Raw genomic sequence first — 13,280 nt, forward strand, 5'->3', positions numbered from 1 at the left:
TTTTATTTATTTGATGCTGCCAAATTAGCCGCCATTTGACACGGCACACGGCCCCCCCCAACTTGTAATAGAATAATCTGGTAACAAATGAAAGCGCTAGTTGAAAACCTGACAAAAACGTATGGTTTATCGTGCTAAATACAAAAATACATGGAAAATGTGTGATGGTGTAGAAACAAAACATATGGACAGGTTAATAAATAAAAAGGAAAGCACTATATGACATCCATGTGGTGTTAAATGAGGTGCTGTTTGAGTGGGGGCATACATGACTTGGAATATACTGTACTGCATATACACACTCAAGTCTCTTTGTGGCATTCTGCCTCGACTAATACTTGACCTGAGAAGAAACTAAATGAGCCTCCAGCTAAAAACAGACCTGGGCCGCACTGTCAGCATTTCATAATGGACTGGGAGGTGAGGAAAACATCACAAATTGCATTTCACCCTCAACAGGAGGATTGACACGTTCATGTTTAGATGCATATAAAATGATTGGGGAGGGGGCCAGGAGGTAACCTGATGGGTCAGCCAGTCTTTCAGGTGACAAAACAAAAAGGAGGAGGAGAAAGTGGAGGTTGTCCAATGATATCACCGCTGCTTTAGAAGCGCTCTGTACATGGCGAAGCCCAGCACAGCGAACACGGTGGCGCCCACGCTCGCCCTCAACCAGAACGTGGAGTTCTTCAGGTCTGCTTGCGCCATGTGTCTGACAACAAAATGAGATGTTGCGACGTCTATTAGAGCACGGTGGTAGCTTTAAAAAGGTACAAGGATGGGACTCTGCGATTTAGATCTACTGGGACATGTCCAAGCCAATGGATCCTCGTATGACCGACGTCTAAAACAGCCATTCACACTTCAGCTTCAACTCCAAGGCAAAGACAAGCTAAGCTAGCACAGCTATGTTGCGTCATAACTGCCACAAGATGGCGATAGTTTGCCAACACTTTGATCAACAATAAAGAGGAGGGTGAATCAGCTTAGCAGCAAGTGGCAACATAAGCATGAGGAGGAATACATGACATTGAAGCCAGGATGTAAGTAAGGAATCTAGGAAGCCTGAAAACCATAGGAGAACAAATACTTTTCATTTGTTTTTTTCTTCATCCAAATGTTTTCTCTCCTGGTAGTTTAGGCTGGCAAACACAATAACAATGGATGTTAGCAGTCTATACACAAACACAAAGGTGCTCACTGCAATCTACACATTGCATCGAGGCACTAGCATTAGCAAGCTCTACAGAAAGCCTAAGAGGGGGGGTGTGATAGGACAAACAGTTATCTTATGTCTCTCTACATATCAACCTGTTGTGTGCGACTCTGCGCAGTTGGGCCTTAACGCTGCGCAGCAACTCCAGCTTGAGGAGCTTCTGACACAGGCAATAGGTGCACTTGTTGCAGGCACACATGCAACGCAGACGGACATGGCTGCGGGGAGGGTGGGGAGAAAAGAAAAGACAAAACGACAGTGCATGTCGGTGCGTGCAAACAGACCAAAACACGCCTCACATGGTGCAATCATGCATGGGTGGAGTACGGAGCAGCAAGTATCTAGCCAGTAGTACAGGTGTACACACAATGTGTTGGGCTTAAATTACTGAGTCAATCAGTAGCAAGGTTGACGAGAAAGGGAAGCCATTGACTTGACTGCATTGCTTCTAAATTCAGAGGATTGAGATTCTGAGTGCTTGCTCCGGCTTACCGCTAAACTAATCTGCTCTCAAATGTAATCTGATCATCTTTGGAGGAGTCAAGACACCTCGTAAGATCTGGAAAGCGGATAGACTTGAGAGTCTGAGTCTAGGACATGACTTACAGACAGGACTCAGTCAAACCTGATCGGTGAGGCCCAGTAATTGTAAGAAAAATCTGTCTGCAGCACACACTAATATCTAACCTTCATTGGAGTGAATCTCTTTTATACTTTCAATGTTGATTGCAGGGGGAAAGGTACCAAATACTGTTGACAGGAGTGCACTGCATATGTTCTCTCCATCATTGCAGTAGTATTCTATGTATACTATACCACGATGTGTCACGAATATTACACCGATGAGACAATAACCATCCAGTGTGCCAGCAATGGTAACGCGAGAGTCTATAATATATTTATGTTTAAGATGTTTTTAAGATGATTTATGTCAACTGTACAGGGTAATACAAATATAAAAATACTATAGGAGTCTTACACTATTTCATGTCTCGAGGCCTCTAATAATGTTATAAAAACATATTTATAAAAGTCTCAAACTACAAAAATGTTCCATTACTTGAAATTCACTTATCGTGTTTGGGTCTAAAGCCAATTAACCACGATAAACAAGGGACGACGGCAGGTATTGTTTTTAGCCTTTTTACAAAATGTTCCCCACATCCTTTGATTTTTTTTCAATTTGGTGTAAAAAGTTTTTACACCCTGGTCTACAAGAAGGTTTAAAAAGGTTGAAATACTCACGGGTACATGGCCATGGTGGTGAGTCTTGTGTAGAGGTCTTTGCCGGGCGCGTCCGTTGTGTTGCACGTGAACGGCTGGGGTGGGTGGAGCTTGTGTTTGCGACAAAACTCGTGCGGCGAGAGGTTGTAGTTCTGGCGTACCTCGTGCAGATCCGACTTGGCGGCTATCACCACGCATGGCGTTTTGCTGTCCATGAAGTATTGCTGCCAAACAAGAGTGGAATGAATTGGCTGTACGTTGACGTCAGAGTCTCACTAATACCGTGCACACCTTGAACATTTTAGCGCAGTATTCAAATGAATGCGGATTGTTGACGTCATAGACGAGGCAGACGACGTCACAGGCGAGGTCGACCTCTGACAGGAAGTCAAAATCTGGCATCACCTCGTGGAGCTGCCATGGTGCAGAGAGGAATATATTTGTTGGAATGTCACATGTACATATTTAGCCAACTAAGCAAAATACACGTATGGAACGTTATCTACCAGAAGGTACTTCTCTTGGCCGTACACATAAGTGGTGCTGATGGCGTAGAGGGACTTGTGGTCTTCTCTAATCCGCCTCTGTCGCTGTGGTGGCAAAACACAAAGTCTATAAATATCAGCAGGACAGATAAGCTTGATATGCTCAACGGAGTGGCCGCTTATTCTGGTCATGAACAAACCGACGGCTCCTGTGATTATTATTGTTATTACAAAATGACAAGCCTGTTAACCAGTCTGGATCCACCCTTTAGACGGCATACACTGCTATGTCAGTAGCCACCATAGCATAACAACAACAAAAGGAAGTGGATATTTAGGTATCACTATTAAAATACAAAAAAAATGCTAACTCATTTGTACCATACTGAAGACGTAGTAAAACGTTACTGACATAAAACAAACCATAAGGCTATGCTGATTTAATGTATATATTACTTTAAGTAGCCCAGTTTTGATGGCGTGCGCACGGATGAATAAACTAACCTGTAGGTTCTTTCCTAAGAAGGCCTGTAGGAAGCCACTCTTCCCACTCGCTCGGGCTCCTAAGACGTTGCAACGAAAGACACTGCGCTGCGTCTGTTTCTTCTGCAGGTCAATGCGCTTGTTGCGAGTGACTGTAAGAACAATGTCTTTTCAGACAAGCTGTATGTATACATTGTTCACGGCAAGTCCACTTTTGGAGCAACACCTGTTATTGCAGCTGCTTGGGACTCCTGCTCATAGATGATGGAGTAGCCCAGGTAACCCAAATACTCCAAACTTCGCTGGACGTCAAGATAGGTTGTTAACCTGCAGGGCAGTTAGACATGCATGAATAATAATACAATACACCTGTCACAATGGAAATGATCCCTCCATGACTTAAAAAGACTGACGTCCACTGGGAGAGGTAACCCTGGTATGTGATCCATCCCTTGTCGTTAGTGCACACCGTGTTGTTGACGTCCGGACCCCACGGCATGTAAGGAAACACTTTGAACAGGTCCTTCACTTCCTCTGGCGACAGTGCACAATCTCTGTCCTGAGACAGCATAAGGAAATAATGGCAGAAACTGATCGTCTGATGCAAAAGAAATGATTATACTATGATTTTTAGATGCTATACGTCAGACATAATGATGTGTTTAACGCAAACAAATGATGCTGATCTGATGTACTGTACTAGTACAGTATATGACAGCAGCCATAAATATAAATTATTCATGTGTTGATTATATAGTCCTCACGAATGTTATTCTAGCCATATTATGAAGACAGAAATTACAATATACTCTCTGCAGTTGAGTAAACAAAACATTAATCAAATCTGTTACAATTGACAAGCATCATTATTTCATGACAGCATCCTAAAGCACAATATTTTACGTTTCCATATAAATCATATAGTAGATATGAGAACTCACTTTGTCGTGCTTGTCGAAGACACTCTGAAGAAAGAGGTAAGCATTGTGGTTCAGCTCTGTGGTGCAGTCAGGAGGGATCTTGACCCTGGAAGACAGACGGTACAATCAAACGTGTTTCCACCTCCATGGAAATCAGTAAATGGACACTTTGTGGCACCTACACAGGGAAGAGATATTCCTGCGTGAGCTCCAGGTCGTCATCGTAACCAAACCTCCTGAGCACGGTCCAGGTCGTCTCGTGTCGACCACGCTGTATGAACAGGGTGTGCAGGAACAAAAAGCCTTTGGGCAAAAATGAGGAGAAGATGAGGTCAGCAAAAAAATGATCATTTCAAGTTCCGACTGCTAACCTTTTAGCGTGAGCCCGTTGTCCTGGACTCCATCAGCCATGTTCCTTCTGACCACATTTTTAACGTCCTCTAAGGCCTGCGGCGCCAGTGGTGTGTTAAAACACGTTCTCTGCATTAAACCACAACAATGTTTGGACTCTTTGTATCACACTAAATATTTAGATGAAACACTTGATGAAGCACTTGATCACAAGCTCAGCTGAGTGGAAAGCGTTACCTGAAAAAAGTTGAGCTCGTTGTCGTTCAAGATGCCGTCGTTGTCCAGGTCAGACACTTTAAAGATTCTAGTTAAAGCCTTAATGCATGAGGGCTTCAACTAAAAGACAGAAAACATGTGTTAGCTAATTTGAACACTTTTCAGTGGTGCCATCTTTCATGCTAAAAGCAGAATCCACCTCCTTCTCCTCTGGACAGTAAAGAGGTCCGGTCGGGTGGAGAACTGCCTTTTGGGCGTAGTAGAAGAGCTCTGAGATGTTCTTTAGATTTTTGGCAGAGCACTATGCAGGGGAAAACAGAATTTAAGCAGGCATATTTAAGCAGAAACTGACTTAAGTTAGGACATTGACAGCTTGGAGGAAGTGACAAATGACTAAAAAAAACAGTCTGACACAAAACCAACAGCAGGCATGTCACCTCACTGTCATGTGCCCTCATTGGTGTCCTTGAAGCTAATCTAGCACTAGGACTAGCCTGACAGAGGCCAGATTCCTCCATGGCAACAACACAGTGTCAGTGGGTCTGTGTGATATCAATCCATCTGGCATGTAAATGAGATCGGTCAGCAGCCTGACACATATTTGCCACCATGGCCCATTTAAAATGGACGCTGTTCCCACATGTCCGTGCACCCAAACACACGTGTGTGGTGACATTCTCTTACCTCCACACACGTCTCAATGTCCTGATATTGATTCATGACTGGCAGGATGGTTTCCATGCTGCTGTGCTCCACCAGGTCGGACTTGTTGCCCACAAGAATCAATGGCACTCTGTAGAAAACACACAACGTAACTTTAAACAGTGTTCACTGCTTAAATCAATCAAGACATTTTTAGGTATTTTTGGTATCATGTAAAATACGGTCTGGGGACCATTTGCAGCCCCTGGCACATTCTGAAAATATAATGGATTTTTTTTAATCAGCAGTAATTTTGCAACAATAAAGTCTAAATATTGAGAGGAAAAACCTGTTATCTATCAAGGAAAAGTAGTAATTTGACGAGAATAACATTGCAAGATTTTAGTAGCATCAAGTAGAAATATATGAAAAAAAAGAAATGTTTTGAGAAATTTTGTTGAGTATAAGCCTATAATATTAGAAGGAATGTCAATGTCACTTTAGTAGCATGGTAGAAATAACATTTCTAAATGACAGTATTGACCCAGATATAATGCTGGATTTTCCCCCCGGAAAATAGTCTGAAAAAGATTAGTGGTCTTGTATTTTGGCTTGTAATGGGCTTCAGGGGTTGTCTTCCTGTCACTCATATACACCAGTGACCTGATAGCTGCGCTACAAAGAATAAGTGTGTCAAAGGTTGTCACCAGGTTAGGAGAGAGTTGGTGGAGTTGTGATGTCAATTTTAAAATAATGCTGATAAGCAACTACCACTTTAAGTGGTTCTTTTATTTTCAGGTCAATACGGTAATAATAAGATGGCAGCCACACACCTGCTGTCTTTATCTATTCTATCATTGATGAGGGGAATCCAATGGCTCGTAACCTGGCAGAAAAGCACAACGTTAATGGATTAATCACAGTCAAGGGCCATAACATTAGGTAAAACTGCACAACAGAAATTCTGGCTTTTACAAAGATAATGCTCAGTTTGACTGGCAATGTGGATTGTACAGGAGTGGCCGACATCATGTTTCCATTGTTTCATACATGTCACAACTAAACAGTAAGAACATGGGATGAAAATGTGCTCACCTTCTCAATGGACTTCTTGTTGTTGACTGAATACACTATGCATATAACATTGGCCTGTAAGGGTGAAAACCCAAATTAGAGTGGTATTTACAGAGGAAAAACAATAAAAGGTTGGGTAACATTCCAATACAAGAGTAAATATCAGTAAAACCAACTTTGGATATTTCTTGATAGAGCTGCTCATCCGATTGCTCGGCCTCTGCAACATGTCAAAAAGGCTCATAATGAGTGTTTTACATGTCAATCATAAGATATTATAACCCATCTACGATACCTGAGTAATCCACTATGTGTGTGGGCACCCGCTCTGGGGTGACGTCTGCAGGGATGGTGATCTCCTCGGCCCTGAGAGGAACCTGAAACATTCAAGACATCAATAATATTAACATGCGTTTACAATGTTTTGGACATGTTAGCATACATGTAATACAGATAGCCTTTGGGCCATTCTGGCATATTGACAGAGATGTTATTAACATGTAAATAAATATTCTCCATTTTTTTATGATCACTGGAAAAATGGTCAGTGACTTATGGCCAATAAGTCCCACTCATAAGGTGTTTTTTGCTCAAATTGTAGACATGTGCTTGTCCATCTTTTAAAAATGCGTACCAAATTCCTTGCTGATTCAGCAAAACACCCCAAGTTACAGTGGCTTTTTTGTTATGTGAGATATTTCAAGTAAATTCCATTTTAATGGGTTTAAAAACAGCGCCACCATGTGGGGTATTTGTCAGATAAATTATTTTATGGATAATTTTCACCCTTTGCAAGTGTTTATGAGTACAGTCACTACTTCATAATACATCACCTCATCAGGAAACTCCTCACTGACCAGAGACATGATTAGGGACGTTTTCCCAACTTTGGCTGTACAGAAAAACAAAAAAATGTTTTTATTATTAATGCTATACAGGGATTTAACATATAATGGATACTACGAGCTGCAATGGTACACATAACAGTAAAGAGGTAACTAGAATATTGAAGATACTAATCAATACCCTACAATTTAGTAGGGATAATGGCAGTATGAGGAATAGACATTTTATAGTTCAATAATTGTTACACACACTGACGTACTGAAGAGCTAGCCATTAGCTTCCTAGCTAGCATACACTTTAAGCGGATAAAGCGCTTTGCCGCCTCGCCAAACTAAAGCAACTTGCGACTTACGTTCCCCGACAAGTAGAATCCTCACGTCCTTCCTCATGCTTGAATTGTATTTTATTTGATGGAGAAGGCAACTTATTTCTTCATGTAGTCCTCTTGTTGCCCGCCACTCCTCCTCCAGCAGTTTATCTAATACCAGGCCCTGCTAACTGTCAAACTGCCTTTGTAGGACAAAACGGACGGTCAGTTCTCTATGTCGCTCTGTTTGTTCTTTACGCGTTCGGTCCAAGCGAGCCCTCTCTTAGCTCAGTGGAACGACATTTTAAAAAGGCCTTACTGTTTTTTGTCTTTGTTCCTGAATGGAATTCACGTGTGTTTCGGCGGTTACATAGCATTTCGCAGTTGTTTGATGAGCATGCCTGACCTCCACTACCAGCCGGCAACTACGGGAAGCCCTACGAGGACAAACTTTATGTGAATGCATAGAACCCAACGTGGAATACTGACCCCGGGTGGCAGAGAGGCGAACTACAGTTATTAAATAACAAATAAATAAGTAGTTTAACATTTTTTTTGTTTATTATATTACATGTATTGTATTATAATTCTCAACATTTTAACGTCTCGTATTGCTATGTAAAATGAAATGAATACATGCAATAGTACTCCCACCCTTTAAAATTCACTCACAGTTTCCACTAATGACAAAAAATGCCAGCTTCCGCAAAACTATAGTAAAAACAGCATGTACTGTATTCCTATTTTTATTTGCATACATACCACTATTTACTGTATATTTAACGACTGGGAAATGGGGGAAGAATCCTAGCTAAAGTAAAAAAACAACACACACACACACACAGAGGTGTATCTGTTTTTACAATTGTAAACAATAGAGAAATAGACGCACCATAGAAATAGCAAGGCACTCTGCAAAAAAAGGTGTTTGCTTTGATTAGGAACAATACCACCATCTGGTGGAAATGTACAGTATATGCTAAGAATGAAAGCTAGTACTATTGTCCAAATTGAAAAATGATTATTAGTTTTAAGATAAATGTGGGGCATTTGCATTTTCAAAGAGGACTAAGGAACAGTACAGTAACGGTCATTTTATTGACACATTTACCACAAGAGCAAAATGATAATGATTTGCCATTAATGTTCTACTAGTGTATACAACAATGCTTCATTTCCTGTCACACCTCCAATGCTCATCTTTTATTCCTGATGTTGGCCTCAGCTGCAAAGACAAACAAAAAATGTGTATGCATGTATGCTTTATTGCACAGTCTTCCCACATACGTATATATTCTTCATATGCTTACTGGTATAATCCTGTGGTGCCATGAGCCTGGACATGACCTGCATGAGAGCATCCAGCCACTCTCTTTGCTCCCCCTCATACTCGCACATGAATATGAATTGCCGCTCAGGCGTCTCCACGGTGAGACCAAACTTCCACTTGTTTCCACGAGTGTGTTTTGGCGCATGGTTGCTAACAGAGTAACCGTTGCTTTCTGTGCCAATGAAGATGACCCCTAGCTCCTCTGCGTCCTATGGTCACAAGAATAAAAGCACATTTAACCGTAATGTCACTGTTAGACACCAACCTGGTGCAAGGTGAGTAATTTGTCAATAAAATTGGTGTTTGTTCTCACCAACCGGCCTTTGAAGTAGAGCAACTTCCTGTTTTGAGAGTCCAAAATGAACCATCTCCTCTTGAATGGTTCTTTTTGCTTGTAATAAAAACACAGTATAATTACGAAGGCATTAAATGACAACAATACATTTTCACGTCACTGGTGTGTGTGTGTATGTGTGTGACTGGAAGAAAAGCTCTGACTCGTCATAATCTAATTAATTGCTATGTAAAAATGTCACAATATTATGCACTGATATGGATATTAAGCTCGGGCATCTCTGTGTGAAATTAGCATGTTCTCCCTGTGGGTTTTCTTCGGGTACGCCGGCTTCCTCCCACATTCCAAATACATGCTAGGTTAATTGGCGACTCCAAATTGTCCATAGGTATGAATGTGAGTGTGAATGGTTGTTTGTCTAAATGTGCCCTGTGATTGGCTTGTGACCAGTCCAGGGTGTACCCCGCCTCTCGCCTGAAGACAGCTGGGATAGGCTCCAGCACGCCCACTACCCTTGTGATGATAAGCGGTAGAAAATGAATTAATGAATATCAGCGATCTGGACGTTGCCTAAGGGGCCTTTTTTCACTACTGCTACACAGGAAGCAGGAAATACTGCTGTAGTTGCTCACTTTCAGGAAAACAATGCCCCCTTGTGTTTTGGTAGAGAATTGCAAGTCATAAAACATCCCTTAACGGCACTACAAATACATTTTTTTGTATGATCATTAGGTGCGTAAAAACTTACCAGAGGCCCTGTCTTTTCCATGTATCCCTCTTTAAGGTAATTGTGCATAATATTTGGTATGAGCTGACAAAGAGAATGAGAAAAGATTCAATGGTCAAGCAAAATAAGAATAAGTTAATTAGATGATATCTGGGTGCTTACATCCGCTTCAGTTCCGGTCGGATACGCCGTCTTCAGGTATGCATAGCGAACAGCACGAAGGGCGTTGTACCATGTGATTGTTTCCTACAGGTACAAAAAGAAACTGTCAGCGTCTTCAGGAAGTTGGAGTCATTTGACACATTCACACACCTCAGGGCTCTCATGATAAACAAAAAGGCTCCTGGTGCGGTCTTTGTTGAGGTAAGTAATCTGCATCCCATGGGGATGACCTATCTTCTCTGGTTGAAAAGTGACATTCAAGTCCCTGACAGCGATGACTGCTTTTGGGCCTTTGGACTCCTTAATGAGACAAAGAAATCAATTCACTCATTCATGTTGAAGAAGAGAGCAGCTTGATATCAACTAACATTTTCCTTGTTGTAGTAAACCAGAGTAAAATCTCGCTCCGACAGAACAAACTTCCTCTTGAGGAAGTGCATGTTCTCCTTTCCTTTCTTCCACAGCGTCCCTTCATAGAAGCCTGCAGTCAAACCATGCGGAAAACATCTTAAAACAAGAATAGTACTCATAACATTACTCATACATAGACTGATGATAGGATTAAAACAACACCTGTGGTATAAGACGGAGGTGGATACTTTGTTTCTCCTGTGAATTCTGTCCTTTCATATTTGGCTCTGATCCACTGCTCTCTTAAAACGCTAAGGTGGAAACACACACCGAAGGGTCACTGCAGCATTACTCCATCAATAAATCAAACAATTTTCATTCTACAGTATTTGTTTAAATTCTAAATGGGATTTCTATTCATATTTATGTAGCAAGTTTAATATATTTCTCAACTTTTTACCCAATGTCAATACTACTACTTCCATAATGTGCTGTACTCCCTTAATCTAAACTTAAAGACTCCTTGGAAAAATTGCAAGAATTTACATTTGCAATTGTTAGATCTTAAGGAGGTGTACAGAAATAGCGAAAGAAGAAATGGAAATGAGTAAGCAATTTATTGCAACCATTAACGTGAAATAGGCTGTTCCTCAGTTTCCAGTTTAAGACCACAGCCTTTAAAAGCCTAAAGTTTGGAAAAAATATGCATTCAATGTCATTTCTTTTGGGTGTTCACATTGTTACTATATCCTGATGATTATGGGGTTCATGAGACGGCATCTTGGAGAGACAGGTTCTTCATTTCCCTCTAAATTTGTTTGGAATTTGAATGAGAGCACCAAACATGGGACATTGAAAGGTGGAAGTATGTTTTATTCTCTGATGAGAAAAAAAATTAACCCTGACAGTCCTGATGGCTTCTGGCATGACAAGGGGATCCCACCTGAGATGATCAGGGGTGTTTTTTCCTTCAATAAAACAATGGAGCTTCAGGTTGTGCGGGGGCGTCAAACGGCAACTCATCCCTCATAACTGAAGGCCTAGTACGTCTGTGTGGTAATGACTGACTTTTTCAACAGGACAACCCTGCAGTTCACAATGCCTGCCCGACAAAGGACTTCTTCCACAGGAATAGCAGGACCATCCCGTATGTTCCCCTGATCTAAATGGAATTGAGCCCATTTAAGGATGGATGGTGAGAGGTTGACAAAAATGGTCATCACAGTTCTAGACTGTGGATGCTCTCCCGGAAGCAACATTCTCAGTAGCGTGCTGGAAACACTGGAATCAAGCATGCCCAAACCAGTTTGGCTTTCAGCATTCTTGATGGTGACAAACAAGAACCGCATAGTGACTCAAACCCTTTTTTGAATGTTTTTTTTTTATTAAGGGGGTTTCAGGGTTTTTTTTTTTAGCTATGGTCTAAAACTCAAACAGCCAGTTAGTCAATTGCTTAATCAAACTGTTTTTGTCCCACTTCCATTTCTTCTTTTTGCATTTTGAAGTTCAACTTTATCCTCCTTAAGATCCAACAGTGCAAAATGTAAATATTGTCAATTTTTCAACTGATCAGGAGAGCATTTTATATTACTCGTCTCTCGTCTTGTTTTTATAGGTTTGTAGACGTAAATAAAACAACAATAATAATGTATTTTATTTACAATGCATTTTACATTAAGAAAATATCTGATTCATAAAATAAATAGTCTAATTTAATAATAAAGTATACTAGGTCATCCACTGATAATGGCTTCCTCTGAGAAGATGTTTTGCCCAAACATGCATCAGCAGACACCTAAAAGCCAACCAGAAGGCGGGGCTTAAACAGTCACAATAGAAAGTAATATGTGATGACCATTTGGAAAGGGCCGAATATTTTAAAACCTCTTAGCTGGTATAATTTTCTAAAAAAAAAAAAGTGTGATTAGTAGTGCCTTACATTACTGTTTGTTGCACTTCTTTGTGTGCGTCACTGATCACGCAAAGGTTTTTTTAGTTGGTTTCAATATGCTGACAGATACTTACGCACAGTCAGTCTGCTGGGGACGGTAGTAGTATGGAGGAAGTGCTTTTTCATACAAAGCTGTAGCTCTGGCATTGCCACTAGATTTCATAAACTTCTCCCAGATAGAGGAAAAAAACAGGCATAAAGATTAAACATGTATGCAAGAAATGACAATGATATTATTTGTGTACAGTACATGGATCCATACCTCCACAAGCTCATCTTCCCAGTAGTCAAGTTTTATGGACTTTACTCGGCTGGATAGGTTGCGGTGGATGCCAGAACACGTTAGACACACAAACAAACCCAACTTGTAAGATGCCCAGTCTGGATCTGGAAGGGCAAGATTGTGAGGTTAGGTGTCAGTCAAAAACTAAACACCTGAGGAGGCCTCACCTGGTGCTCCACAGTCTGCACAGTGGCTGTTCTCCGGCATCTTCACCAGCTCCAGTAAGATCCGTTTGTTTCGCTCCCGGTTTGCCATGGCTTCCAAATCACAGCCTCCAACAGAAACATGGTGCCTACATAGTTTCACAAATTTCCAAATGCAACCAACTAACCAAAAAAAGGTTTGTAAAATGAAAAGTGGAACTTGCGAGGGATGTCACAACACGTGGCTGTCCTTCCTCTAAAACCCGTTCCACAG

At 41.2% G+C, this 13,280-nt stretch overlaps 2 protein-coding genes across 4 annotated transcripts; both read right to left on the reverse strand.

Annotated features, from left to right (window-relative positions):
• Window positions 1–21: 21 nt before the first annotated feature.
• Window positions 22–8,231, reverse strand: rhot1a (ras homolog family member T1a). Of its 3 annotated transcripts, XM_078797524.1 has the most exons (21): window positions 8,084–8,231; window positions 7,810–7,967; window positions 7,445–7,503; window positions 6,907–6,988; window positions 6,788–6,831; window positions 6,633–6,686; window positions 6,371–6,423; window positions 5,580–5,688; window positions 5,095–5,196; window positions 4,917–5,015; window positions 4,700–4,808; window positions 4,511–4,631; window positions 4,350–4,434; window positions 3,822–3,967; window positions 3,635–3,735; window positions 3,430–3,560; window positions 2,947–3,030; window positions 2,732–2,854; window positions 2,462–2,664; window positions 1,312–1,434; window positions 22–712 (listed from the first exon to the last, which is right to left on the reverse strand). In XM_078797524.1, exons 2-21 carry the CDS (start codon window positions 7,844–7,846, stop codon window positions 595–597), a joined length of 1,983 nt encoding a protein of 660 aa, XP_078653650.1. In that variant the 5' UTR covers window positions 7,847–7,967; window positions 8,084–8,231; the 3' UTR covers window positions 22–594. The 3 variants fall into 3 exon arrangements, with proteins under 3 accessions (XP_078653650.1, XP_057906364.2, XP_057906365.2); XM_058050381.2 differs by having other exon boundaries at window positions 7,810–8,231; XM_058050382.2 differs by lacking the exon at window positions 1,312–1,434 and having other exon boundaries at window positions 23–712; window positions 7,810–8,227.
• Window positions 8,232–8,600: 369 nt separating this feature from the next.
• Window positions 8,601–13,272, reverse strand: adap2 (ArfGAP with dual PH domains 2). Its single transcript, XM_058049255.2, has 11 exons — window positions 13,031–13,272; window positions 12,843–12,967; window positions 12,655–12,746; window positions 10,852–10,940; window positions 10,647–10,759; window positions 10,429–10,578; window positions 10,279–10,362; window positions 10,138–10,200; window positions 9,408–9,485; window positions 9,075–9,303; window positions 8,601–8,989 (listed from the first exon to the last, which is right to left on the reverse strand). Exons 1-11 carry the CDS (start codon window positions 13,116–13,118, stop codon window positions 8,961–8,963), a joined length of 1,140 nt encoding a protein of 379 aa, XP_057905238.2. The 5' UTR covers window positions 13,119–13,272; the 3' UTR covers window positions 8,601–8,960.
• Window positions 13,273–13,280: the final 8 nt, after the last annotated feature.

The sequence above is a fragment of the Doryrhamphus excisus genome, linkage group LG16, assembly GCF_037039965.1.
Source record: "Doryrhamphus excisus strain RoL-2023G ecotype Guam linkage group LG16, RoL_Dexc_Guam_v1.1, whole genome shotgun sequence".
Taxonomy (NCBI): domain Eukaryota; kingdom Metazoa; phylum Chordata; class Actinopteri; order Syngnathiformes; family Syngnathidae; genus Doryrhamphus; species Doryrhamphus excisus.